The sequence below is a fragment of the Pinus tabuliformis genome, chromosome J, assembly GCF_031772625.1.
Source record: "Pinus tabuliformis cultivar Carrire ecotype Pingquan chromosome J, CPIR1, whole genome shotgun sequence".
Lineage (NCBI taxonomy): Eukaryota > Viridiplantae > Streptophyta > Pinopsida > Pinales > Pinaceae > Pinus > Pinus tabuliformis.
The window spans coordinates 579,561,703-579,589,191 of NC_142295.1; the positions used below are offsets into that span (position 1 = coordinate 579,561,703).

At 38.3% G+C, this 27,489-nt stretch overlaps 1 protein-coding gene across 5 annotated transcripts in view; it reads right to left on the reverse strand.

The window, feature by feature from the left end:
• LOC149228306 (tRNA nucleotidyltransferase cca2-like) overlaps positions 1–27,489 on the reverse strand; it is a 315,926-nt gene that overhangs the window by 274,120 nt on the left and 14,317 nt on the right. For all 5 annotated transcript variants that reach the window (XR_016247860.1, XM_089378148.1, XM_089378147.1 and 2 more), the window contains exon 2: positions 7,561–7,691. Coding sequence is in view for 4 of the 5 variants with exons in the window: in XM_089378148.1 (XP_089234274.1) it covers positions 7,561–7,691 (131 nt within the window). In the remaining variant the exon portion in view is untranslated. The remainder of the gene's footprint in view (positions 1–7,560; positions 7,692–27,489) is intronic.

Consider the following 27,489-nt stretch of genomic DNA (forward strand, 5'->3'; position numbering starts at 1 on the left):
GACACAGAAACAAATCTAGGGCATAAACAAATTCAAGTCAACAGGGCTCAGACAAGGACTTCAGTCCTCCTTTCAAAGTTTGGATTAGGGCTTCATCCCTCTTTTAAACTTGGTTCAGACTTCGTTCTATTCAAGCAAAGCTCGGCCCTCACAGGGCAGAAATATTAGGCAAACATAGATGCAAACTTGGCAGCTTATCATTCAACGTTTAGCCTTTTCAAACAAGTAGCTTGGTTTTCTGCAAGTCTCTTTAATGGCTGCTCTTTAACCCAGGCTTTAATACCATGTTGATATTTCATGATTTCCTAATCTGATAATTACTTTCCAATGATTCTTTAACCAATTCATCTAATTTCACATACATCATTAAGCAATTATACATAGAAAATCTCAACAGTAAAACAGTAATGGTAGTAGGATTATGAAGAGGCAGCCAAACACACGAGACAAATTTTTACCCTAGGAAAACCCTAGCTAGGGAAAAACCCGGCAACCTTTTCTTGGAGAATTTGTCCAATTCAACAAGAGATACAATCTGGTTTTTTCAGTCAAATAAAGTCAAACTGATCAGCAAACAAGCCCAGGTCAAATCTGGTCAAACAGAGATATTTTCAGCCTCATGTAACAACTGGTCAACTCAAGTCAAATAGGTCAAATTTCAGCCTCACACAACTACCTCAAAAACCCTAGTCAATTGCTGTCAAACTGCCTCAGGCCTGCAGTCAAACTGCTCCACAGAAAACTCAGTCAAACTGTCGATCAATGTGAGTCAAAGGATGGTCAAACTTTGCTGGTCAGACTTGGTCAAACTTTGATCTGCTTCTCTCCTTCACACGTGTGAACAAAATTCAGAAGATCTTGAGGTGATCCAAAATTGGTCTTCAAGTGAGGAAGCCGATTACCAATATATAGTGGTCTGATGAGCCCAATCGGTGTCTCTTGGCTGGGCCAACTTAAGTTTTGAGGCAACTTCAAAATTTAAAATTCAAATTTTTCCCTCTTCTATGAACTGACTTGAAGCCAAATTCATTTTCTTTTGTTTTATGGGTTAATATAAACTATGAATACCAACCGCAGCTACCAAAATTCAACAGTTATTTGGTTTGCTAAGCAATCTATCTTGCTTACTATGGGTATCTAACTGCCACCATATTTCCTTTCCACACAGAATCATAACCCAAATATTAGAGCACTGCAAACGAACCAACACTTCCTAATTTACATATGGTTTATAGCATATATCATGACATAACTTGCGCTAAGTCTGGTATAATTTATCTGACATATACATTATAAAATCAGGATATTTCTTAGTTTCCACAACACAAATATTGACTATTGAACAAGCAATATTGACCTTTGATTTCTGATCGAAGCGTACATTCCTGAGTAATACAACTAATGATTATGCCAAGTTCTTTTTTCTACAATTGTGGTGCATTGAACATTCAGTTTTCCATATTTGTCTTTCCATGGTCATGGCATGTGACCTAATTTCTTAACCATTACTCGCATTACTCTATTTGGGGCAAAAATTTTGTGGAATGGCATTTAATGTGTCAGTAATGAATGCTCACACTTTCTCCTTTATGTTATAACCTCAAAACTGAATGGTACATATGGTTGCACACATGCTTAACAAGTATTGAGTAAATAATCTTCCATTTACTGCCAATGACAAATCCGCAAGCATTTCCACAGCACTGTCTTGATTGAATATCACACAACTGCTTCGCATGTTATAATATCTTTGGGACATTCTACACATAGAAGAGTAACCACTTGGGTCAATTTTCCAACCATTGGAGAGTTTCCTTTGTAGAAATAACTCTAAATTTGCAGCTGCTAATGAAATTGAATTGAAATCAATAGACACAAATTTCTTCTACTAAATTCTGCAGAAGAAAAACATACAATAGAAACACATGCAATCATTCAATCACAATGAACATAACTGGGAAAATCCCCTCCTCTGTTTGTATTATATCAGATGAGAAAAATGATCTATTACAATGATAGCTTCAATCCTTGAAGCTCAATCTGCACTGCAACACTAATCTTCTCCTCCTGAGTCGGCTCTAGAAAGCATTGAGCCTACACTCACTCTACCTACACTTGCGCTACCTGCACTCGCTCTACCTGCACTCGTTCCTATTTCCTTGCGCAATTCCGAGGAAATTAGTTTATCTGCTACATCCAAACACTGTACACTCTCTAATATACAATAATAAATACAATTATGCCTTTTCGCTCCACTCAACTAGGCAATTCGAATTGCATGTATGACTAGGGCTATATTTAGTAAATTGACTAGTTAACTGAGAGATTAGTGAGTTAACAACAGTTACAACTGAACTCATACTGACTTTATTCTAAACAAGAGCTCAAATAACTGACTTTCACTAAATATAACTCCGCTAGATAACTAGATCTTAGCAATCAACTCATGCACAACTCTACTTCTTGCCCACAAACTCGAATTGACTAACTTAACTGAGTGACTTGGCCATGTCACTCCTACTAACTAAAACTCAAGTCATCCTGCTGAAGTGGAAATTCGAATTTCTCCATTTGACTAAGGCACAAGTCAAATGAAGCATTTTCTTGCTACAATTTAACACTCCCTCTTAGCAAGAAAAGGATTCTTGGAAGAACCCTGTCCACCTAGGTCTGTCTTCAACTCTACCAAGTTCTTTGTTGATGCAGTTGCTCCCTCTGAACTAGAAGACTTTTCTACTTTCCTCTACAGAACCTGATCTGAAGACTTGTTCTTTCCCACAATGCTCTATGAGTCCATCACCTCTCTATTTTGTGCACAACCTGCCTTGTTGCTCAAGGTTGCTCCCTCTGAAATCGTGCATCTTCGGCTCTACAATCTACCAATATCAATGATCACAACTCCTTTTTGTGTTACTAGACATTGTCTCACTGAGTTGCCCACTAACAGCGTTCTAGCTCCATTAAGAAGTTTGCACATAAGGTCTTCTGGATCTGCCCTGAACTAGGGCTCCATCAATCTGCCTCCTAACAGTCCATGGCTCCTTTCATGCGTACTATACTTGAGGTCTTCAAGCTGCTACATACTGCATACAAAATTCACTGTTCACAACTACGTTTGTGAACAATGCCTAGCTTTCCAAATCTGCCATATGTCTATGACATATCAACTGCTACTATCACTCTTCTTAGGGCTTTCAGATCTGCCCACATACAGTCACTCCTTGACTGATCTAGGGCTCCAAAGAACACTGCCCTATTTTTGCAATTTGTTCCTCAAATTGCCCAGATCTAGGGCTCTTTAGATCTACCCTCTTTTCTTTGATTTCTTATACAAATTGATCTATGTGTTGGTCCTTATTTTGCTCACTACTCTGTCCTCAATCCATAAATTGACATGATTCCTACATTGAAGAAATTCCTGCACCACAAATTTGCTATTTGAAATTTCTCTGAGAGCTGATCAAGAACCTGGTTTCTATGCAGTTTTCAATAGCTCTGATACCATGTAGAAATAACTCGAAATTTGCAGTTGCTAATGAAATCAGACTAAAATCAATAGACACAAATTTCTTCTACTAAATTCTGTGAAAGGAAAACATACAATAGAAACACATGCAATCATTCAATCACAATGAACACAATATTTTTACTGGGGAACCCAACTGGGAAAAACCCCTCTGTTTGTATTATATCGAATGAGAAAAATGATCTATTATATTGATAGCTTCAATCCTTGAAGCTCAATCTGCACTGCAATACTAATCTTCTCCTCCTGAGTCGGCTCTGGAAAATACTAAGCCTGCACTCGCACTTGCTCCTATTTCCTCACACAATTCTGAGGAAATTAGCTCATCAGCTACATCCAAACACTGTACACTCACTAATATACAATAATAAATACAATTATGTCGTTTCCCTCCATTCAACTAGGCAATTCGAATTGCATACATGACTATGGCTATTTTTAGTAAATTGTCTAATTAACTAAGAGATCAGTGAGTTAAGAACAGTTACAACTACTTAACTGAACTCATACTGACTCTATTCTAGACTAGAGCTCAGAGAACTGAGTTTTACTACATATAACTCCACTAGATAGCTAGAGCTTGGCAATCAACTCATGCACAACTCTACTTCTTGCCCACAAACTCGAATTGATTGACTTAACTGAGTGACTTGGCCATGTCATTCCTGTTAAACGCAACTAAAGTCATCCTGCTGAAGTGGAAATTTGAATTTCTCAATTTGACTAAGGCACAAGTCAAATGAAGTCTTTTCTTGCTACAATTTAACATCCTTGAGATCACGTAATAGTATCTTTTGAATTAGTTAGTTAGATAGAAACTAATCCTAGGTGTTTTTACCCCTATACCTACAGTTGGACACTGGATAAACCAATTCTCCCCGTGTGTTTCGTGACATGGATTAACCGCCTCTTGTGGAGCCTTACCTTTGGCGATGTGATTGTTGACTAACACCTGCAGGTTTTGGTCTAGGCAATCGTGATTCCCAATAAGTGGTATCAAAGCGTATGTCCCGAGTTCAATACACACCCGGCTCATGTTGGGGGGAGATTGTTGGACATTGGATAAACCAACACTCCCCATGTGTTTCGTGACATGGACTAACCGCCTCTCATGGATCCTTATCTCTGGCAATGCGATCGTTGACTAAAACCTGCGAGTTTTGGTCTAACAGCAATCATGATACCCAACACCTACAACAAACCTAGGACTAGTTAAGGTGGCTTTGGAATTTTTCCAAACCTAAAGAGTGGATTGAGTCATTGAGTGACAAGTAGTGACCACTTGGTAGTTTCCTTAGACTTCCCCCTTGAGTGATGTTAGGACTTTGTCCTCGAGGGAGAGTCTGAGAGATAACAGGTAGTATCTCTTCGTCCCCTGTTTTTGAATTTGGTCATTTTTGAATTAAGACCATTAAGGCATAACTCTGAATCAGCTAGCTCCATAACTGGCTTCACTAGAGGTGTGATTATGTTGATAGGGTTTTGGACCAATCAATTGCATGATTTGGATGTACTGGTCATTTGAGTATATCTGTTAATCATGTCTCTATTCTGATTAGTTTATGAAAGGTTTATTTTTAGTCAAGTCTGGTGTATTAATGTTCTAAAATTGATAGAAAAAAAGGTACCAGCACATCACTGGTTTCAGTGTTATGCTTTGCAGGTCATCATTGGCTTGTTTTTCTTATCCATGAGATGTTGCAATATCTTGCTATTGTGGCATATCTCTGTGTTGGGATTTTGTTCCACAATAATACTCCTCTTCTAAATTGAGTGTGTGTGTTAACATCATCACAAGGTGCATGTGTTGTGAATAACCTCACATATATAACAATTGGGATGGAATTGATTGATAAGGCATTACTCAAGCCAAAGGCTTTGTTGATCTGAAAGCTAGCTTTCGGGTGCAAGTCCTTAAGTTGATCTGATAGCATCCTCCCTCACTCTGATACTAAAACCACCAACGAATTTAGTGTTTGGTCTCATGTGTCATCTTTGGCTTGTAGTTGTTATCTATGTCTTGTTACAAGCTATCTTGCGACAATGGCATATTCCCATATTGGAATTTCATTCCACAACATAATCCTCTTCTAAATAGGATGTGTGTGCATTAATATTGTCATTGGGTCTATCTGTTGTGAATACTTCCGCATAGATAACGATTGTGAAATGGAGATGATTTAAATTGCATTACCCGCACCAAAAGCATTGCCAATAGGCAACCTCACTTTGGGAAGCAGGTCTTTGGGTTGATGTGATAGCATCCTCCATCACTTCAACACTATCATTGATGGTGGCTTTGGCATTATGCCTTGTGGATTGTCTTTAGCTTGCAGTTCTTATCTATGTCATGTTACAAGCTGTATTTCTGCAATGGAATATCCCTACGTTGGGATTTCTCTCCATAATAGTACTCTTCTAAACCAAGTACTTCCGCATAGATAACGATTGTGAAATGGAGATGATTTATATTGCATTACCCGCACCAAAACAATTGCCAATAGGCAACCTCACTTTGGGAAGCAGGTCTTTGGGTTGATGTGATAGCATCCTCCCTCACTTCAACACTATCATTGATGGTGGCTTTGGCGTTATGCCTTGTGGATTGTCTTTAGCTTGCAGTTCTTATCTATGTCACGTTACAAGCTGTATTTCTGCAATGGAATATCCCTACGTTGGGATTTCTCTCCATAATACTATTCTTCTAAACCAAGTGTGTGTGTGTGTGTTGTGAATAATCCCATATACACGACAACTGTGATACGAAAATGGTTCATATTAAATTACCCACACCAAAAGCCTTACCAATCTAGAGAATTTGGATTTCAGGTGCATGTCCCCTAGTTGATGCAATAGCATCCTCCCTCACTCCAATACTAACAACATCAGCAATTTCAGTGCTTATATTTGGCTTGCAGTTTTTATCTATGTTATGCTACAAGCTATCTTGCTGCATTGGTATATACCTATGTTGGGATTCCGTTCCATATGCTCCACTTTTAAATTGTATGTTAACATCATCATTGAACGTGTTTGTGTTGTATATAATCTCATATACACAACAATAGCGAGACAGAGATGGTTTATGAGGTATTATCCGCACCAAAGCTTTGCTGATCCAGAAGTTAACTTTGGGGTGTCAGTCCCCAGATTGAAGTGATAGCATTCTCCCTCACTCTGGTACTAACATTGTCAGTGGTTTTGATTGAACAGCCTTATGGTCCATCTTGGACTTGTGGTTGCTATCCATGTGATATTACAAGCTATCTTGATACAGTGGCATATCCCTATGTTGGGATTCCATTCCACATTAATACTCCTTTTTCATGTATAGATTGTAAAAGATTCAGCCATATGGAAAGGATAAGTGGGGAGCAGTCAATACCAAATTGTCTAGAATCTTTTGAAGATTATGCAGGTGGAAAACCAGGAAAACTCAAGAGAACAATTGAAAACAAGAAGACGAGGGCAGGAAAATCCAATAAATGACCTCTGAGTCTACCATTTGAAAAAGGTAACCAGCGTTTTAATTCCTTTCGCAATAACCAGTTAACTTTCATAGGCTCTCTGAGATTTTTCTACCTGGAAATGCAGAAAGCATCTATGCCGCGTTCCAATTTTATCAAATTTCTTCAAAGAGGCTAATAATGTGCTCACCCGAGAGAAGATTACATCTCGCTATACAGATTTCAGCCATGAGTGTGGCTTTCAAGTTGGAGCCAAGGTGTACATACTAGCTCTCCTTGCTTATGTGGGAATGGCAATCTTGTATGACCACTTTTTGGCTCCTTGACGTACATCTATATTAATTTATGCTGAAATATATGATGCATTTTCAAAAAAAAAATATAAATTGTTGAAAACATGCACTAGCTTTTCAACAGCTCATGAGAACAGAATAGAGCCAATATAGTACTATGATTTTTTGCAGTATCTGAAGAGACAGCCAGTGGTAAACAAATTTCATGACTAATAGAATCAGTTTCATTAAGGAAAAAAATAAAGCTAAACACATTGTGCAGAATAATTAATACCATTGAATGACACCAACTCCCTGAGTTTTTTCTCCAGCATTTGACAAATATTCATTGACCTTCTCGCAAAATTGTCGACCTAACATGTTATCCAAAGCAATATCGATATCATAACAGTCCTTTCCCAAAAGCTGCAAGACATGAAGGTTTATCATTCACCCACAAAATACCCAAGATATCTTCAGAAAGAAGCTACCATCAATCAGCTCAATGCTAGACTTCAACTTCAATTATTGCAAAAATACAAATTTTGCATAGTTTTTCCTTGAAATAATGATGTATGCATAGAAATACCATTAAGATCAATTCCTTGCTATTGTATCCAACAGGCTCAGTTACTATGGCCAAAATATTTATTACATTTATTTTTAGGCTATAATGTCATTATAGTGCAGGAATCTGATCTACAGTCCGGAATTTTTTTCTCAAACTTAGATAACTAATGAGCCGGCTATTTATTTCCTGTCATAAGATGCATGTAGCATAACTACCCAAGTTTGCCCAACTGTTTCACTTCAGTATTAGGGAAAACCTCAAAAAACCTGTTTTGAAAATATCCAAGAGGGATGTAAAATGGACATAAAAAATGCAAATACTTCTCGAAGTAGTATTAGAACAAGGAGGTCGGCTCAAATTCTCCCCTACAACAGCAAAATAAATGTTGCCTCAAAATCTAGCAAGGCTTGTGAGAGGCCTGACAAGGCAAGAACTAGACTAAGATAGAACAATGATGGTTGCCAATGTCAACTTAGCACTCCACCTCCTGCTCTTTAGTGGAATTTCACCATAGTAGGCTTCCCAATATATATCACCTAAAAGATGTTCTACATCTTGGTTCAAGGTGATATATGTGGACGGCTTAAGCAAGGTACTTCTTAATTGGAATAGGGCAAAATTATTTATGTCAAGGAGCAATATACCATAAACTAAGCCTTGAAAAAAGCAATTGAGGCCTCAAGTTTCGAAATATGGTTCAACAAGAGTGCATATATGCATACAAGAATAAGGAAAAGCTTTACTTTAAAGTATGATCAACAATAGGGGACAATAAACCTTCAACGAGCCCTCAATTGAAGCTTTATATAGAACTATGGTTTAATAGGGCACTAAATTGCCTAGGGTTGATGACGTCAGCCCTAATGAGACAATTCCCGCCTGAACAAAGCTATATTTTGAGTTTGTGTGGTCAATCAAAGTGAAAAGATGTCAAACCAGCTCCATGTTTCAATGACTCAAGCCCTAGTTAAATTCAACCCTTGCCCTCGCCTTAGTGACTTGCCTTGAAATGCCAAAAAAAAGTAATAAAGGAGACAAAAGGTAAGAATTTTAATCATCAATAGGATCCCAATGTCTTTCCCTACTTGGTGATGGAGTCTTAAGAATTTAAACTATAGAGATATCAAATTCATGGATGAAGTAAGAGGTAAAACCCTAGATATCATTTTATGAGGGGAGAAATTTGTTGGAGAATCACATAGGGCGGTGACTTAAACAATTCTCCTTATCCTTGATAAAAAGCTTGTGAACTTATATTAGCTTCTTATTATTTTGTTAGATTCTTTTCATCAAACAATTATCAAGATTCAAGACCATAAATCGTGAAGATCATAAAACACAATGGACAAAAAATATAGGCTCCAAGCCAGGGAAAAACCCCTCCAAGGGGAAAACCCAGAGAGAACTTCTTCTCTTCTTATAGAATCGATTCAAATGAGAAATCCAAGACCCAAACATCTAGACCAAGACCTCCTCCAAGCACCAAATCAACCCTCCAATAAGATCTCCTCCAAACAAGACAAAGTTTGCCAAGGTCAACAAAGGTCAACCTTTTCAAAGTCTACTCCAATCAATGTTTTGGCCCTCAATTCAGGTCTACAACTTTGACCTGCAACTCGCACAGAAACCTTAGATTTTCACACGTGTGGGCAAAAATAGATCAAATTTCAGATCTTCTTCCTTTGCTTGGTCTTTCTTCTTGTTTTCTTGTTCTTTGCTCTTGATTTCTTCTTATTTAGGTGTAGATCGAACTTCCTTGTGATGTGTACTAACGAGCTTGAAGTTCCTTCTATATATATGCTTCTCATGAGGTCGAATTAGGCCTCTTCTAGGCCAAATTCCTCTGGTAGGGTTGACTTGGTCTTGGAGGTTACAAATGACTTTTCTAGAGATAAAAATAATGTCTTTTATATGTTACAACTTGCCCAAATGGATCCTATACAAATGATAATGACTTTCTTGACTGATGACAAATATTCTTTTGACTTGACAAACCCTAGAAGCATAAAATGTATGCTTGACCTAATTGACCAATCAAATGGAGCATGAAACCCATTCTTGAAAATAATATTTTTCTTTCTTCTTTTGCTTGTTACATAAGATATACATAATGACATGAGTACAATGACAATTTTGAAAACCAAAACTAGTTACATTTTCCAATACTCCCTCTTAACTAGGGAGGTATTCATAATTGTACAACTGGGACAAGGATTCTCTCAAACTGAAATATTCTTATAAGAAGAGTCAGATCAGTAAGCCATCGTTAAGCATCAATATCATAACCAACATTGTAAACATAGCAAGGGCTTTAACTAACAAGCTCTATTTATATCAAAGGATAATGTTGGGAGGATTTACATGAGACACCACACTACCTCTTAAGCCACATAACCCATCTGGATGTTCACTAGGTATGTCCTCTTAGGACTATTCTTTTCTTGGATTTCCAATCCTCAAAGAATATCAGTCCTGTTCGACCACTCTTGTCTTGGATACTTGTCTAATCCTCAAAGAATGTCGTTCCACAATTTCCTACCTTGGATTTTCTATCCTCAAGGAGTACCAATCCCATATGCTTATCCAATCCTCCATTCTCCTTCCTAGTGCCTTCACTAGACTTATGGCTATTAGTCCTGTTCTAGTGCATGACACATGGAGAATATGATGTCTAACATCACTCCCTCTCAACCAAAGAGGAGATCTTCATTCCCTCTTGATCAGGGAATAGATCCTTGCTCCTTAAAAATTTCAGGAGATTTCTTACTCCCTCTCGAGCATAAAGGAGATTCCTTACTTCCTTTCAATTGGGAAGTCATAAACACATATTCTTTAGTGTGTCTTCATCAATACATCAGCTACTAGTTCTTCATGGAGATCTTCAAGTAGTTGCATGGCTCCTCCTTTCCTTTTCATCATATTGAGCTTTTGTAATGGAGCCAAACTTTCTTCAGTCTGTGACAGGGTTCAGGCCATCAACCTTTCATATCACTTTCCTCTAATCATCATCAACAAAGGCATTTTATTGAACCAATCGAAGTAGAGCTAATCATAGCTCCCTCTAATAATGAAAGTGATTTTCATAAACATCAGGTTATCCTTTTGTGTTGCTACCTTTCAATCTCAAGATGATGTAGACATCTTGAGCACATAATCCTCCAAGGATTACTAAAACCATCCACTCAATGCATGTATTAAGTTCAAAACAAACAGTTGTAGATACACTTGCATCAACTACCATTATGCATTTCTACAACATTCTTCTATGTAGCAAAACTATATACCAACTAGACAACCAATATCATAATTATCTCAACATGATGGCATTTTGTCAAGATACCAATTTTGCTTACTTGTTTCCTTTGAGATTCACATCCTTTTGCATGGTCTATCTCCATATTGTACAAAAATTGTTCTCCATGCTTATGATTTTAATCAAAGTGCCCATGGAGCAAGCTGCAAAATCTTCTTCCTTGGAATTATTATCAACTTGATTTCTTTTCTCCAAAAGACCATATTTGATGTTTGAACAATATCAACATGTCTATGCCATGCTATATTATGTAAGAGTCTTGATCTTTAGCCTTTCCAAAGCATACCAAACTTCTTTTTCCAAGCATCGAGTAATCACATGAAAGACTTTCGAGCACATTCTTACAACCAACTCTTTCTGCAAGATTCTTGTAGACATGAATTCTACCTTCTATAGAAGAGTTACTAAAGACATGCATACCTTTTTCTTTCATATAACCATCTAGCCATCCTTTCTTTGAATGAGCTTGCTTCTATCCTTATCGAAGATAAATTTCCCTCTTTAATAGGAGGGATACTTCAATTATGCCTTTCATACTACAACTTGACCATCATCATCCTTTCATCCTTCAAGATCATTAATTCCATACTAAATGGAATATAGTTGAGTCATAATGCTTCTTCCAAATATTAAAGAATCTTCCCTAAATGATGATTCTTATTGGAGGATCTTGATAATCCTTTCTGTAAGATGACTCCCTCTAACATTATGTTAGAAAATACTTGGATGAACTATGATGTGCAAGATGGTCCCAATCTTTTCATTCTTGCCAGCTAGATGACTTCTTCCAAAGCAATTTGATCATGTAGACTCTAAATCTTCTACTATCATATGCTTCCTTCTATGATGCCATGCTTCATAAAAACAAAGACTTTTCTAGAGAATGCAACGATGCATGCTTACTCTAATTGCTACTTTCTAATAAAAGAAAGATAAACTGCAAATGACCCTGATAGAGATGGAGTTTCCTTCAATACTATAGATCCTTGGGATCTTCACCTTTCAGCTTCTTCTTGGGTTCTTCCCTTTCTTCAGCGATGTGAGCTCCACTTCTTTCCTTCCTTTTGTTTTTTTCTCTTGATTGGACAATCCACCTTAAAATGTCCTTACTCATTGCACCCAAAGCATCATATCTTGGATATATCTAGTTTTCCTTTGGACTTTCCAAACTTCCCTTTCTTCTTGTTGGATTTTACAACAAAGGCTTGAGACTTTTCATTTGATTCAGTGTCATCCTTTGCCTTTATCCTTGTTTCTTCCAAGATACAGTTCATCAAAGGGAGTGGTATTTTTTTCTCGAGTAGAAACTAGTTGTAAAACTGCTCCATTCAGGTGGCAAAGCATTTAGTACACACGTAGTCAACTCTGAATTAGAAATGACTTCCCCAAGCCCTTGCAATTGGTCCCTCAATTGTGAGATCTTCGTAAGATATGTGGACATATCTTCATTCTTTGACATCTTTGTTTTATATAGTTGATTCCTCAAGGATATTTTCTGACCTGATGTACTCATAGAGTACAATTTCACCAACTTATCATAGATTGTTTTAGATGTACTCAAATCAGCAACAAAGGGAATGAGATGATCCTTTATGGATTCAATAAGAATCCTTTGTGCCGTCACTTCCCCTTTCTTGTATCCTGCTAATTCTTGAGTCTTCTCTTTGTCTAGTTGAGTAATTTCTCCAAGAACACATTCCATGACTTCATTCTCTATGAGCACTAAATCAATTTTCTTCTTCCATGCTAGTGTTAGAAAATGAAAAAGGCAAAAAGATTTTCTTATCTTGATAATTACTTGTGATTTCTTTGTATTCTTATTATCTTCTTTTTATATCTTCTTTTATCTTCTTATCATCAAGCAACTACCAAAACATAAATGCATGAAGATCAAAACAACAAGGACACGGGATGTAGGGCAAAACCCCTCTCTTAGGCAAAAACCCAAAAAATTATCTTCTCTTCTTCAGGAACCAAATCAAATGAGATAACCAAGACCCTTTGACCAAGACATAGACCTCCTCCAATCCACCAAGTCAGCCTCCCAACAAAGTCCTTCCAAGATGACAAAAATCTGCTTCAAGTCAACAAAAGTCAACTTTCTTCAAAACTGCTTCAATCACAAATTTCGGCCCTCCTGCATCAAATTTTCGGCCCCTCCTACATACTTTCAATTTTCAGCCCTTCATGCAACACATATTCTTCGCATGTGTGGGAAAACAAACGATAAATTCAACTCCTTTTTGCTTGACAAATGTTTCTTCTTCCTTCACTATAGATTCTCTTTCTTTTCTTGACTCTTCGCACCCTTTTCCTTCACTTAGAACAGCAGATCGAATCTTCTGTTTTTTTATACCACAATAGGTCGAATTGCAATTCTATATATAGTCTTTAAGGTGGTCAAATCCCTTCAATAAGGCCGACTTGTAGAGAGGGCAGGCCGACTTGGTGGAGGAGGCATAAATGACCAAATTACATAAAATAAATTTTCTTTCTTTGACATAATAAGCCCAAGAAGGGTCTAATACAAGATGAGGACAATGACTCATGACACAAACCCTAGAAGCACTCAATGGGTGCTTTGACCTAGAAGCAAAATAAATAAAGCATGAAACCCAAGCTTATAAAAAAAACTCTTTTACAATATTTTTTCTTTTTCTTTTCTTTTGACAAATACACAAGGATTACAATCAATTATGAAGATCGATACTAGTTACATTTCTCAACAACTAGGATGTTTGTTGATCCAACAAGCTTGTTGCTTTCCTTGCAAAATGAAGTCATTTGATTTGTAGACTAAGACATGGAGGGTAATATGGTACTTACTTGTCAAACAAGTGTCCCTTTTGATGATGCCTTCAACTATTTTGATGCTTTTCAAGACTTTTCAGGAGACTTCAAAGATTCTCTAGAGTGATGACTTCTAGGATGCTTTCAACAATAGTGTCCTCACGCTGCTCCAAAGAGTGGATGATGTTCTTAGGATTCTTGATGCTTCCTTCCTTCAAGATGCTCCTTTTGATTCCGCTTACTTGTAGCCTTTCTTGTATCCTTCTCATATGTCCCTCCTTAAATTTTTCTTAGTCTTTCCTTGTGTCCTCCCTGCAAATGATGGTTCTTCTTAGTATCCTTAATGAAAGTCTTTTCCTTGTGCTAACAATAGTGATCTTCAAGCTATCTTCTTCTTCACCTTAGCTCTAATATCATGTTGGAGAATCAAGTAGGGAAATTATTTAAACAACTCTCATTAGCACAAGGTAAATAATTTACCTTATAATATATAATTATTAAAACCTTACACACTAATATATTAGGGTTTTACTAATTAATTTATATTAAGGGGGTACCCTTGCCATAAGAATAATTCTAATTAAAAAATAATTCTATTAATAATAATAATACAATTTCTATCATATTGGTCAGAATTATTTGTTTATTTATCTATTCATTTTATTTCATTTTATTAAAAAAAAAATACTTTTCAACATAATAATATTATTTTAATTAAATATAGTCGTTTCTGGGTCAATTATAGCCGTTAGCCCGGTCCAGTCTATTATAGCCATTTTTTCAGTCAATCCTAACTGTTGGTAAATAGGATCTCCCTATTTAAGATATAGCCATGATCCGATTCTTCAACTTGTCCTGACAATGAACCACACTTGTTGGTTCGAAACGCGTCGACAAATGTACTATCATGTGATTTACGCCGAAATATTTTTCCTCATAATTCTCATCCTTGATAAAAGCTTGTGAACTTATATTAGCTTCTTATTATTTTGTTAAATTCTTTTCATCAAGCAATTATTAAGACCATAAACCATGAAGATCATAAAAGACAATGGACAAAAAATATAAGCTCCAAGCCAGGGCAAAACCCCTCCAAGGGGAAAACCCAAAAAGAACTTCTTCTCTTTTTATAGAATCAATTCAAAAGAGAAATCCAAGACCCAAAACTCTAGACCAAGACCTCCTCCAAGCACCAAGTCAACCCTCCAATAAGATCTCTTCCAAACAAGACAAAGTTTGCCAAGGTCAACAAAGGTCAGCCTCTTCAAAGTTTGCTCCAATCAAAGTTTAAGCCCTCAATTCAAGTATGCAACTCTCGGTCCTGCAACTCGCACAAAAACCCTAGATTTGTTGAGAAATCTAGGGCATCATATCAATTAGAATCTTTAGATAGATTTCTCTTAGACTTTGACAGTTTCTTGTGATTGCTTTTTTATTCTTATTAGTTCTTCTTTCAATTTCTTATGTTCCATTCATCAAGACAAATGCCAAACAATGAAGATCACAACAAGGGACACAAGATGTAGGCACTCAGCCAGGGCTAAAACCCCTCTATAGGGGAAAATCCAGTCAAACTCGTCCACTAGTAAATCAAATTGAGATAGAGATCTTAGACCCAAAAGACCCTCCTCCTCCACCAAGTCAGCCTTTCAAGATGATTCAACAAACTTCAATAGTCTCTTCAACCCCAACAAACCAAAATTTTGACCCCAACTACTCCAGAATTTAGACCCCCAACAACTTCAGAATTTCGACCCTCGGCAACCTCAGAACTTCGACCCCAGCAACTTTAGCTACAATCCATAAACTTTGCACGTGTGAGATATAGATTAACCAAGAACTCAATTTGGTTTCTAGCTTCTTCAATTCTCCATCAACTTCGTTATCTTTTTCTGCCTCCAACAATCGCAGATTGAACTTGTTGAGAGTGTGTGTTCCAAATGAGTCAAATTGCTGCCTTTATATAGTGTTTGTGTGAGGTTGAATTCCCTTGATGAGGCCAACTTGGTGGAGGAGAACTAAAAGACCTATTTTACATTAATTAATTTCTTGATAGATAAAACCCAAGAAGGGTATATTCCATTATGACATAGACAAAGACACTTGACATAAACCCTAGAAGCCTACAATGGAAGCTTTGACCTATAAACCATTGACCCAAGCATGAAACCCATGCTTTACTAAGTCAATTTCTTTTATAATAAAATTTATTTTTCTTTCTTTTGACAAATACATTACATCGTGACTCAAATACAATTATGAAGACCGGAACTAGTTACATTCTTCAACAAAATTTTCGCACGTGTGGGCAAAAATAGGTCAAATTTTAGATCTTCTTCCTTCGCTTGGTCTTTCTTCTTGTTTTCTTGTCCTTCGCTCTTGACTTATTCTTGTTTTCTTGTCCTTTGCTCTTGGTTTCTTCTTGTTTAGGTGTAGATCGAACTTCCTTGTGATGTGTGCTAATGAGGTCGGAGTTCCTTCTATATATGCTGTTGAGAAATCTAAGGGCTGATTTGTTAAAGATTTCTCTAATTTGATAACTGCTTGTGAAGTGATTTCAATCTTTAGATAATTCAAAACATGAACTTTTATATGTTAGTCATTATTAACTTCATCAACCAGCTACCATGCATAATAATCAAAAGAACAATAACACAAGATATAGGCAGCAGCCAGGGCAAAACCTCTCCAAACCTAAGAGGAAAACCCATGGTAATTCTTCTTATAGTTTCTTCTCTTGACAAAATTTCCAAGACCAATACAAGACCCTTGAGACCAAATGACTCCAAGATCAAAGGCAAGAATCTCTTCTTATTGTTGTCTAATCACCTACTGCAACAAGGATCTGATCTGCTACCAACCATGAAAGATCTTGCTTCTTTCCCTCCTTGTCTCCTTCCTCCACACTTATCTTGCCTAAGGTACTTTGCTAGCTGAGAAGATCACTTCAACGCAAGGATAATTTGATCCCTTCAAGTGACTGTCTGGAAACCCTTATTGCAATCCTGAAACTACTGTAGGTTCTCCACGTGTAAGTGAACAGCTTGACCTTATACTCCTTCTCTTACTTCGCTATGGTGGTGGCTCCCTTCCAGACCAATATCTAAACCTTCCTGAGACTAGAGTCAACCCTTACTGCAGAGATAGACTAGGACTGCATTACAGCCCTAACAAGGGACAGACTCTTCGCGCAAGTGACAAAATCATGGCCCTTTTAGCTTGCTGGATCTTCGATCTAGAGGTTTCTATTCTTCAAGTGTATCTGCCCTTCAAGTAGACTAAGGATCGATGATGATGATGATGATGCCCTAACTTCACTAGACATTCCTCATACTTCTCGACCTGCGGCTACTTGAGTAGACCCCTATCTTGCACTGTAGATAGGTTCCTTCGTATAGGAAGCAAATCCTTCCTTCAACCTTCTTCGCATAACACTTCGCACTTTCTCACATAGGAGAGCAGACCCAAAACAGTGATATCCGAATGCTTGAGGAGGAGGGCTATTTATAGTGTTTGAGGCCTCCATTTCAAGCCAATGTGAACTGCCTCTTAACCGACTTGATCATTCAATTATAAATATATTTTTATGCCGAAAAAATACATTTATTGCATGCGTTTAGAGGGATCCTTTAGTAGCCCATTGATCTTGCCTTTGAGAGAGATTTGTCACATGACTTTGCCTTTGATCTTGGAGTCAATAATGTCTTTTATATGTTACAACTTGCCCAAATGGGTCTTATACAAATGATAGTTACTCTCTTGATTTATGGCATATTTTTTTGACTTGACAAACCCTAGAAGCATAAAATGTATGCTTGACCTAATTGACCAATCAGAACGAGCATGAAACCCATGCTTGAAAATAATATTTTTTCTTTCTTCCTTTGCTTGTTACATAAGATATACATAATGACATGAGTACAATGACAATTATGAAAACTGAAACTAGTTACATTTTCCAACAAATAACTAGAAGAATTGCTCTCTGGGAGGTCTTCTAGGAATTCCAAGAAAAATAGATTAAACATGCAATAATTCACCAAGACTTTCCAATAAAAATTGCATTTAAATAAAAAAAACCCTAGCGATATTCCATTACATGTAAAATCATAAAAGATATGCAATAAATACTCACAAATTTTCAAAGAAAATGCCTTCTTTCAATCCCAAAAAAATGTCTCCAATAACAAAAACTCCACATAAAATCACATCTCCACAAGTAAAGAAAAACAAGATGCTAATTTGAGCTCTTCTAGAGAGGTTGAAATCCACAAGAATGATGATGGAAAATAAATGGAGTGATCCTCCTTTTATAGGAGGTCTACCACTTCCATTAATTCAAAAAAAAGCCCTTGAAACAAGTTTAATTTTGAGTAGACAGAAAGTAAAATGAGTTACAAGCCAACCCAATAGCTCAACAAATAAAATATGCCAATAAATGCCCACACATGTCAACTGTGAGCCCTCAATAAGAATGATGTTGTGCCCTTTTAGGGCTCAAAATGCTCCAAAGGTGCAATGGAAAGGTTGGATGAGCCCCCAAGCATCATGATCAACCTCAATTAGAGGAAGGGTCCTCAAATCAAGCCTCGAAGCATCTCCATGTGTCCAAAATCCATCTCAAGGTGCCCTACGTCATCTTTATGGGTGCCATCTAAACAACGTGATGTACTCTCTCCAACGTTGGGGCTTCATCAGGTACAACAAGCCCTCCTCAATCATCCTGGGGGGTAATCTTCCTAAGCAGGGCTTTGGATCAAGGCATGCCCATCAAGTATTATCAAGGCCAACCTAGGCGCATGTTGGGTCCACCGGTACAACATCAAGAATCCTTAATGCCAATTAAGATGAGTTCAGCGTTATGGCATCTAAGGGTGCTCTAGGGTGTCCATCAACTACCAAGATCATCAAAGTGGCCAATGCTCTGTTAGAAAGGCAACATTGCATCTGCGAGGTCATCATGCTCTTCGGAAGTGTAGTATGGCCTAGGCATCATGTGGAGTAGGAGTGGAAAAATGTGCCCTCAATTCCTTGTTAGTTTTTGTAACATCAAAGGTGTTATAATCTCGAGACTTTGTGGAGAGGCTAAAACATAAGAGTTCTCCAAAACCCAAAAATTATTTCTGGAAATTCCACATAAAAGTGTCTCAATTAGATTATTAACCAATTTTTAAATATTTCCTAAGTCTAAACTAGGAAAACTAGTTAATTAATCAATATTAATTGAGAAAGGTGAGAATTATCTAGAAACTCAAACGGGTCGACAAATAAATAATCTCAGCCATTGATTAAGATTTAATCTTGACTGTTGGAGTCCCACAGTGAGATTATAGGAAGAAGTCGATGGGTAAACGGAGGAACACACTTGTGACACTTAAGATGGATTTCCTTAGGCAGTTCGATTTTTCCAGAGAGCAACAGGAGTTGTCGGAAGAGCTCGACCTAGAGAAGGGAAGCAGAGAGGGGCAAAGACATTTCCAGTGCCAGAGAGTTAAAAAGAAGAGGTCAAGATTTTCTCCAGGATGTTGCACAGAGGCAAAGCAGAGCCTCGAGAGGACAATTCGATCCAACTGAAGAGGAAGACGTTTTCAATTCCAAAGGTCAGGAATTTTTTCTTGAGTGTCGAAGATACAGTTTCTCAATCAGCAATAGGCAAGACAACTAGATTGGAAGCTAATTCAGGCAAAGCGTTTGAGGGATTGCACTAGGGTGACACAAGGCCTGCGCGGAGTTGGTTGGACAGCTAGCTTTTCAAAGGCAATCAAGTGTCAGGATTGCTCAGAGAGAGGGTAATTTCCATCAGATAATTTTTGCCAGTATTCCTCTTGAATAGATTCGCCAATTTGGCGATATTACTTATTCATTTATTATTTTTAATATTTACAATTTTAATATCATTCCTTTATTTAATACTTAGGCCCCTTATCTCTCATTAAAATATTTAAAAAAATTCATTAATTTTAAAAAATCAAAAATTAATCCTATTATTTGATATTAGAACATTTAATTATTTGATATTAGAACATTTATCTCATAATACAATATAATATATAAATACACATCTATTAGTTTGCAAATATCGAAATTAACAAACTGATTAATTACTCGGACTCGAGTTCATGTTATCACACATAGAATTCAGAATCCCAATCAACCTCTTCACAGCGTTCTTCCTCTACACAGATTCTAACTAGATCGAAAAAGAAAGGAAATAAACCACAAATAATTCTACGTCTAATCACATTAATTTAATATCTCTAATTATTTGTTCTCCAAATCCCCTTGAACATTCCGCTAACATTAAACATAATCGATCTAAAAACTCAGCATTAACAGAGCATTCCAATAAATCTAAACATCATATATGTATTGAAGAAACCCGCATCCCACCAAAATTGACCACTATTTCCACATAAAATTTAGAGAAGCCATTGAAATCAATAAACATCCTAAAAACCTAAATAGGGATGAAGGTTGGGCCATAAGCAAAAACTGGATCCCAACAATAAAATCCAAATCTGGTAACTTGTAATCCCTTTAACCCTATATTAACTCTCCCTTGGGTTTTTTTATATGTATTTTTAACATAATTTTGTATATAATTACTTATTCATTTATTATTTTTAATATTATTCCTTTATGTAATACTTAGGCCCCTTATCTCTCATTAAAATATTTTAAAAAAAATCATTAATTTTAAAAATTCAAAGATTAATCCTATTATTTGATATTAGAACATTCATCTCATAATACCATATAATATATAACTACACATCTATTAGTCTCCAAATATAAAAAGCAATTTAATTATTTTATTTAATAATTATAAATAGTTATTATTTTATTTAATAATTATTTAATAATCATATTATTTATTTCATTATCGGCCATTTTCTTTATAACCCTAACACAATCCCTATTTATCATACACCAAGTGTTAATCAGTTTTCCACATATTTTGATCTTGATGATGAGCCTCAGTTGAGGGCTCGAAACGTCAATCTTCAAATCAACATGGATGCGATGAATCCGAAAAACACATTACAAGATATTTATTGTACTCAAACTTTCTCACTACCGCTTAAAAATAAAAACTCTTAGCTACTGCACTGTTTTTCCCAGTTGGGTTTTTTCAGGGACTTTAGTCCAAAATCACTGTGTCATAATTGTGTGTGTGTCAGTGTTTTCTCAGATTCTGGTTTATCTTCTGCAGTATTTTTATTTGTGAAGATTCTAGTGTGATTAATTCGTTGTTGTCGTAGCAATAAACTACTAATTTAATTAATAGTTGGAAGAATTAATTCCAATGGCTGCAATAAAAATTTCAGTAAGTAAAATTTTCACATGCTATCAGAGCGATTTTGATCAGACGGGGAAGCTTAGAAGTGGTAGAAGAAATTCGTTGTTCAGAGGGAGCAGCAAGACAAATTTATGGGGGCTACGTAGTGCCTAGCCAAACAGTCAAATTGCTGGGCAGTTTGGTTTTTCAGTGCAGGTTGGCAGAAAAATTCAGCTTGCCAGATTGAGTGATTCCAGCATGCAGAGGAGCAGCAGTCTAGTATTTTCGCTAAGCAAATTCCTTGTTTGGGCGCAGAAAGGTTTTGCAGCAATTGCTAGAGCAGAATAAGTGTCAAGTGGAAGAGAAAGTGCACACACATAGGGAATTTCTTTCAGAGGATTTCTAGTTCAGAAGTCCAATAGTTCCAGTTGCAGCCAACAGTTGCTGAAAGCAAATTTTCTCACTCCAAAAGGGAGTGCAAATAGCAGAGCTAGCAGCCGAGCAGGAAAAAGGAGATTTCCATCCCAATTTTTGAGTTTCGTAGATTTTCCAGCTTTCCAGAGATGGTCGTACCAGATTGCCAAAGGAGGTCGTGCGAGTTAGCCAAAATGCAGATCTGGGAAACAGATAGACTACCAGTGGCTGAGGACAGATGTTGGTGGAAGTACAAATTGTCTAGTGCGAGTTGCAAAGCAAAGAAGGGTCCCAGTCAGGGGCAGGGAGAGAAGAAAAAAAAGAAGGACCTATCTAAGGTCAAGTGCTTCAGGTGTGGCGAGTTTGGCTAGTATTGTATCCAGTGTCCTCTAAGGAAGAAGGACAACCAGGAGAAGCAGGACAAGGTGGCAGCGTCTGTAGAGATAGATAAGTTGTCCTCCAGGCTAAAGGAAGACTTCGCCATGATTGCAGCTATACCTCCAGGAGTGAAGTGGGGTGTATGGAGTTATAGTCTCAAAGTTGCACACAGGTAGGGCAGGGTCCATTGAGGTATCTTCCTCATGGATCACTACCTTGCTACAGGGACCCACTTGTTAATTTTAGGTGTGTTCTATGCTTAGAGCAATTTACTTCAGTTTTTCATATTAGCCCAAAGCCAATATTCAGCTTAGCAATCACATCAACATGATGGTAAAGTAAAGTGCAGATAGAACACAAACATAAATCGCAGAAAACAAGCCAAGACAAGAGGACACAAGATGTGGCGCCAGCCAGGGATAAACCCCAATGTGGGGAAACCCTTGATCAATTCTTCTTATATTCTTCAATAGTTCAGCAGAGAGAGATAGTACATATACATCATAAGTCAACACTTTGACTTGTCAAAATAAGAGCAGAGATCTTCACCATGAAAATGACATAAAGAGGTTGCAGATCTGAGGACATGGACTGCAATTCTGAACTCGGGTGAAGGCAAACATTCTTCTAAGGTGATTCCATCACCATGCTGCATCTATCACCATGTTGCATCTCATCATGCTGCATCCATCATGCTGCATCTATCACCATGATGCACCTAGCTAGCTATCTAATCCTCAATGAACCCATGATTATAGCTTTGTCCATCTCATATTGGAACAGCACCATACAGCCCTCTAATAGTCATCAAGATGGCCTGAGATCACAGCAGAATGTCTCATAAGACAGCTCCTAGGATAGCTGAAGATGTGGGCATATATAAGCCCTCATACCCATACGAAATATTGATTGTGGTGTTATGGCCTGCGGCCTAACACACAGTCTTCAGTTAGCATCATAAACCTCTGCTGCTCACAAGTGAGTCTGCCCCTTCATATTCTCTTGCATGATCAGCTCATCAATGACGAAGCTCCACCAAGGTCACTGAACAAAGGGCCTATATTAACTGTCCTCTAACAGTCCCCTTTTGTTGCTTCAAAGGTCACTGTACCAAGGTCTTCAACACAGTGATACAACAATAATGCTCTTGCATTTATTGTCAACACAGTCCTAACATATGTTGTCCAAACACGCCTTGCAGGACAGACTTCAATGCATACCCTTCAGCACTCTTCACCATGTCATTCAAGTCCCCTCCAGACCTTCCTTATCTGCCTGAAGCTTGACCAAACAGATTAGGAATCATTCAGCTTCCTCCATGACTGCAGTTAGGGCATGCTTGAAGCCTTCTTCAATTGCGGATGTAGGGCATCTTCTAGTGTGGAATAAGCCCAGCAGTTAGAGCGAATCTGGACTGCAACTAGGGCTCTCCTTAGGACTGCATAATGCCTCCTTTTGTTGTAGATAAACCCCTTATTGACTGCGGCCTAGGACAGCGTATTAGGGATCTCCTTTAGGGCTGAGATAAGGCAGCGTATAGGTCTCTTATAGACAGCATTAAGGTCTCTTCACCATGACTGTGTTTAGGGCAGCATTAGGGCATTTAAGGACATCATCTTAGGGTCTGTTATAGACCTGTGTTTTAGCCACTCCTTGTTGTGTTTCCATTACTGCATTTAGGGCAGCGTAGGTCTCTTTAGAGAACCCTTTCACCTCCACATCTATGGCTTCTCCTTGACTGTGATTAGGGTTCTCCTTGGCAGTGTATAAGAAGCTGTGTCTCCTCCATGACAGCGTTAGGGTCTAGGGCAGCGTAACATCTTAAGATCTCTCATCCCAACCAAAACCCAAAGACAAGTGGAGAGGAAGAGATCACAAGAGGTGTGTCCCAAATGACTTGCAAGCCACCTCCTTTTATAGTAAAACGTTGAGGATAGATGGGGGCAATTTGGTTGCTGGCCTACCTTGATGAATTGTTGTATAACACAAACAAATTCATATCTCCGTGAATACATGTTGGAATCGGATGATCTTTAGATCAATCCTACACCTCTCAACGAGAGGAATCCAAGAAAAATACCAGTTGTCATGAATAAGGAGACCCACATGGAGTTTGGCCCTACTTGCCAATTTTAATACCATAGTACTCAGTAGCAGGATGCATCAATGTTAGCGATACAGTCAGATTCCAAAGTGATAGTCGTAGACTAGTTGCAGTCAAGTGTTGAGGAGTGCAAATGCAGTGTTGACAGCAGAGCAAGTGGCTCAGTGCAGAGTTAGCAACAATGCAGATTCTTCAGTGGTCAGTGCAGAGACTATTAGCAGTCAGATGCTCAGGAAACAGATGCAGCACAAAGGCACAGTGGATTTAGTATTTCAGATGCTTCTCAGTTGCAGTAGCACCAACAACGAATGAGAGGGAGTTGCAGTGCGGATGCAGAGTTGGCAGCAGTATAGCAAGATCAACACTAGCACAGATGCAACATCAGAGTTGCGCAGTGGTTGGTGGGCAATGGTGGGCAATCACAGTGGTGAGACATCAGCACCATATGGAGGATGATGCAGAAATAGGGTGTTGGAGCAATTATAGCACTAGAACACCTTCCTTGATAAGAGGGAGTGTTAGATTTTGTAGCATCGAAGGTGTTCTAGTCTCAAGACTTTGTGGAGAGGCTAAAACACATGAGTTCTCCAAAACCCAGAAATCATTTCTGGAAATTCCACCTAGAAGTGTCTCAATTAGATTATTAACCAATTTTTAAATATTTCCTAAGTCTAAACTTAGGAAAATTGGTTAATTAATCAGTATTAATTGAGAAATGTGAGAATTATCTAGAAACTCACACGGATCGACTAGGAAATAATCTCAGCCATTGATTAAGATTTAATCTTGGTCGTTGGAGTCCCACAATGAGATTATAAGAAGTCGATGGGTAGATGGAGGAACACACTTGTGACACTTGAGATCGATTTCCTTGGGCAGTTCGATTTCTCCAGAGAGCAGCAACAATTGTCGGAAGAGTTTGAGCCAGAGAAGGGAAGCAGAGAGGAGCAGAGATAGTGAGTCAGCAAGAATTTTTCCAGTTCCGGAGAATTAGATAGAGGAGGCCAAGATTTTCTCCAGGAGGTTGCGCAAAGGCAACACAGAGCCTCAAAAGGGTAATTCAATCCAGTTGAAGAGGAAGATGTTTTCAGTCCCAGAGGCCAGGAAAATTTTCCACAGTGCCAGAGAGACAATTTCTCAGTTAGCCAGGCAAGACGGCTAGATTGTCAGCTGATTCAGCCAGGGCATTTGAGGGACTGCGCTAGGGTGATGTAGGGCCTACGCAGAGCTGGTTGGACGGCTAGCTTTTCAGAGGCAGTCAAGTGTCAGTATTGCTCGGAGAGAGGGTAATTTCCATTAGAGAATTTGTGCCAGTATTCCTCTTGAATAGATTTGTCGGTTTGGCGATATTTATTGTACTCAGAATTTCTCACTACTACTTAATAATAAAAACCCTCAGTTGTTGCACCGGTTTTCCCAAGTTGGGTTTTTAGCTAGGCAGTGCAAATTGTTGGGCAATTCGATTTTTCAGTTCAGGTTGGCAGAAAAATTTGGCTTGCCAGATTGAGTGATTCCAATAGGCAGAGGGAGCAACAATCTAGTATTTTTGCTGAGCAGATTCCTTGTGTGGGCGCAGAAGGGTTTTGCAGCAGTTGTTAAAGAAAAATCAGTGTCGAGTGGAAGAGAAAGTGCACACATAGAGGGAATTTCTTTCAGAGGTTTTCTAGTTCAAAAGTACATCGTTCTAGTTACAGTCGACAACTGCTGAAAGCAAATTTTCTCACTCCAAAAGGAAGTGTGAATAGCAGAGCTAGCAAGCAAGCAGGAAAAAGGAGATTTCCATCCCAATTTTTGAGTTTCGCAGATTTTGTAGCTTTTGAGAGATGGTCATATGACATTGCCAGAGGAGGTTGTGCGAGTTAGCCAAAATGTAGATCTAGGTAGCAGATCTACTTCCAATTAATGGGGATAGGTGTCGATGGAAGTACAAGTTGTCTAGTGCGAGTTGCAAAGCGAAGAAGGGTCCCAGTGAGGGACAGGGGGAGAAGAAGAAAAAGAAGGACCTATCTAAGGTCAAGTGCTTCAGGTGTGGCAAGTTTGGCCACCACAGCATCTAGTGTTCTCTCAAGAAGAAGGACAAGTTGGAGAAGCGGAACCAGGCAGCAGCGTCCGCAAAGATAAATAAGTTTTCCTCCAAGCTAGAGGAAGACTTCGCAATGATTGCAGCTATACCTCCAGGAGTGAGGTGGGGCGATATGGAATTATAGTCCCAAAGTTGCATAGAGGTTGGGCAAGGTCCATTGAGGTATCTTCCTCATGGATAATTACCTTGCTACAAGGGCCCACAATATTCAGTAGCAGGATGAATCAGTGTTAGTGATACAGTATGATTCGAGAGTGACAGTCGCAGACTAGTTGCAGTCAAGTGCTGAGGAGCACAGATGCAGTGTTGACAGCAGAGTAGGTGGCTCGGTGCAAAGTTAGCAGTAACGCAAATTCTTCAATGGACAATGCAGAGGCTAGTAGCAGTCAGATGCTCAGGAGACAGATACAACACAGAGGCACAGTTGATTCAATATTTCGGATGCTTCTCAGTTGCAGTAGTAGTAACAACAGATGAGGGGGAGTTGCAGTGCAGATGCAGCATTGGCAGCAGTATAGCAGGGTCAGCAGCAAAACAGATGCAGCGTCAAAATTGCGCAATGGTTGGTCTGCAGTGGCAGGCAGTCACAGTGGCTAGACATCAGCAGCATATGGAGGATGATGCAGAGACAGGGTGTTGGAGCAGTTCAACACTAAAACACCTTCTTCACAAAGAGGGAGTGTTAGTTTTGTAGCATCGGAGTTGTTCAAGTCTCGAGACTTTGTGGAGAGGCTAAAAAACAAGAGTTCTCCGAAACCCAAAAATCGTTTCTGGAAATTCCACCTAGAAGTGTCTCAAATAGGTTATTAACAAATTAAATATTTTTAAGTCTAAACTTAGGAAAATTGATCAATTAATCAATATTAATTGAGAAAGGTGAGAATTATCTAGAAACTCACACAGATCGACAAGGAAATAATCTCAGTCATTGATTAAGATTTAATCTTGGTCGTTGGAGTCCCGTAGTGAGATTATAGGAAGTCAATGGGTAGATGGAGGAACACACTTGTGACACTTGAGATCGATTTCCTTGGACAGTTCGATTTCTCCAGAGAGCAACAACAGTTGACAGAAGAGTTCAAGCCAAAGAAGGGAAGCAGAGAGCGGCAGAGACAGTGAGCCTAAAGGAATTTTTCTAGTTTCGGAGAGTCAAAAAGAGGAGGCCGAGATTTTCTCCAGGAGGTTGTGCAGAGGCAGCGCAAAGCCTCAAGAGGGCAATTCGATCCAACTAAAGAGGAGGACATTTCCAATTCCAGATGTCAAGAAAGTTTTCTAGAGTGTTGAAGAGGCAG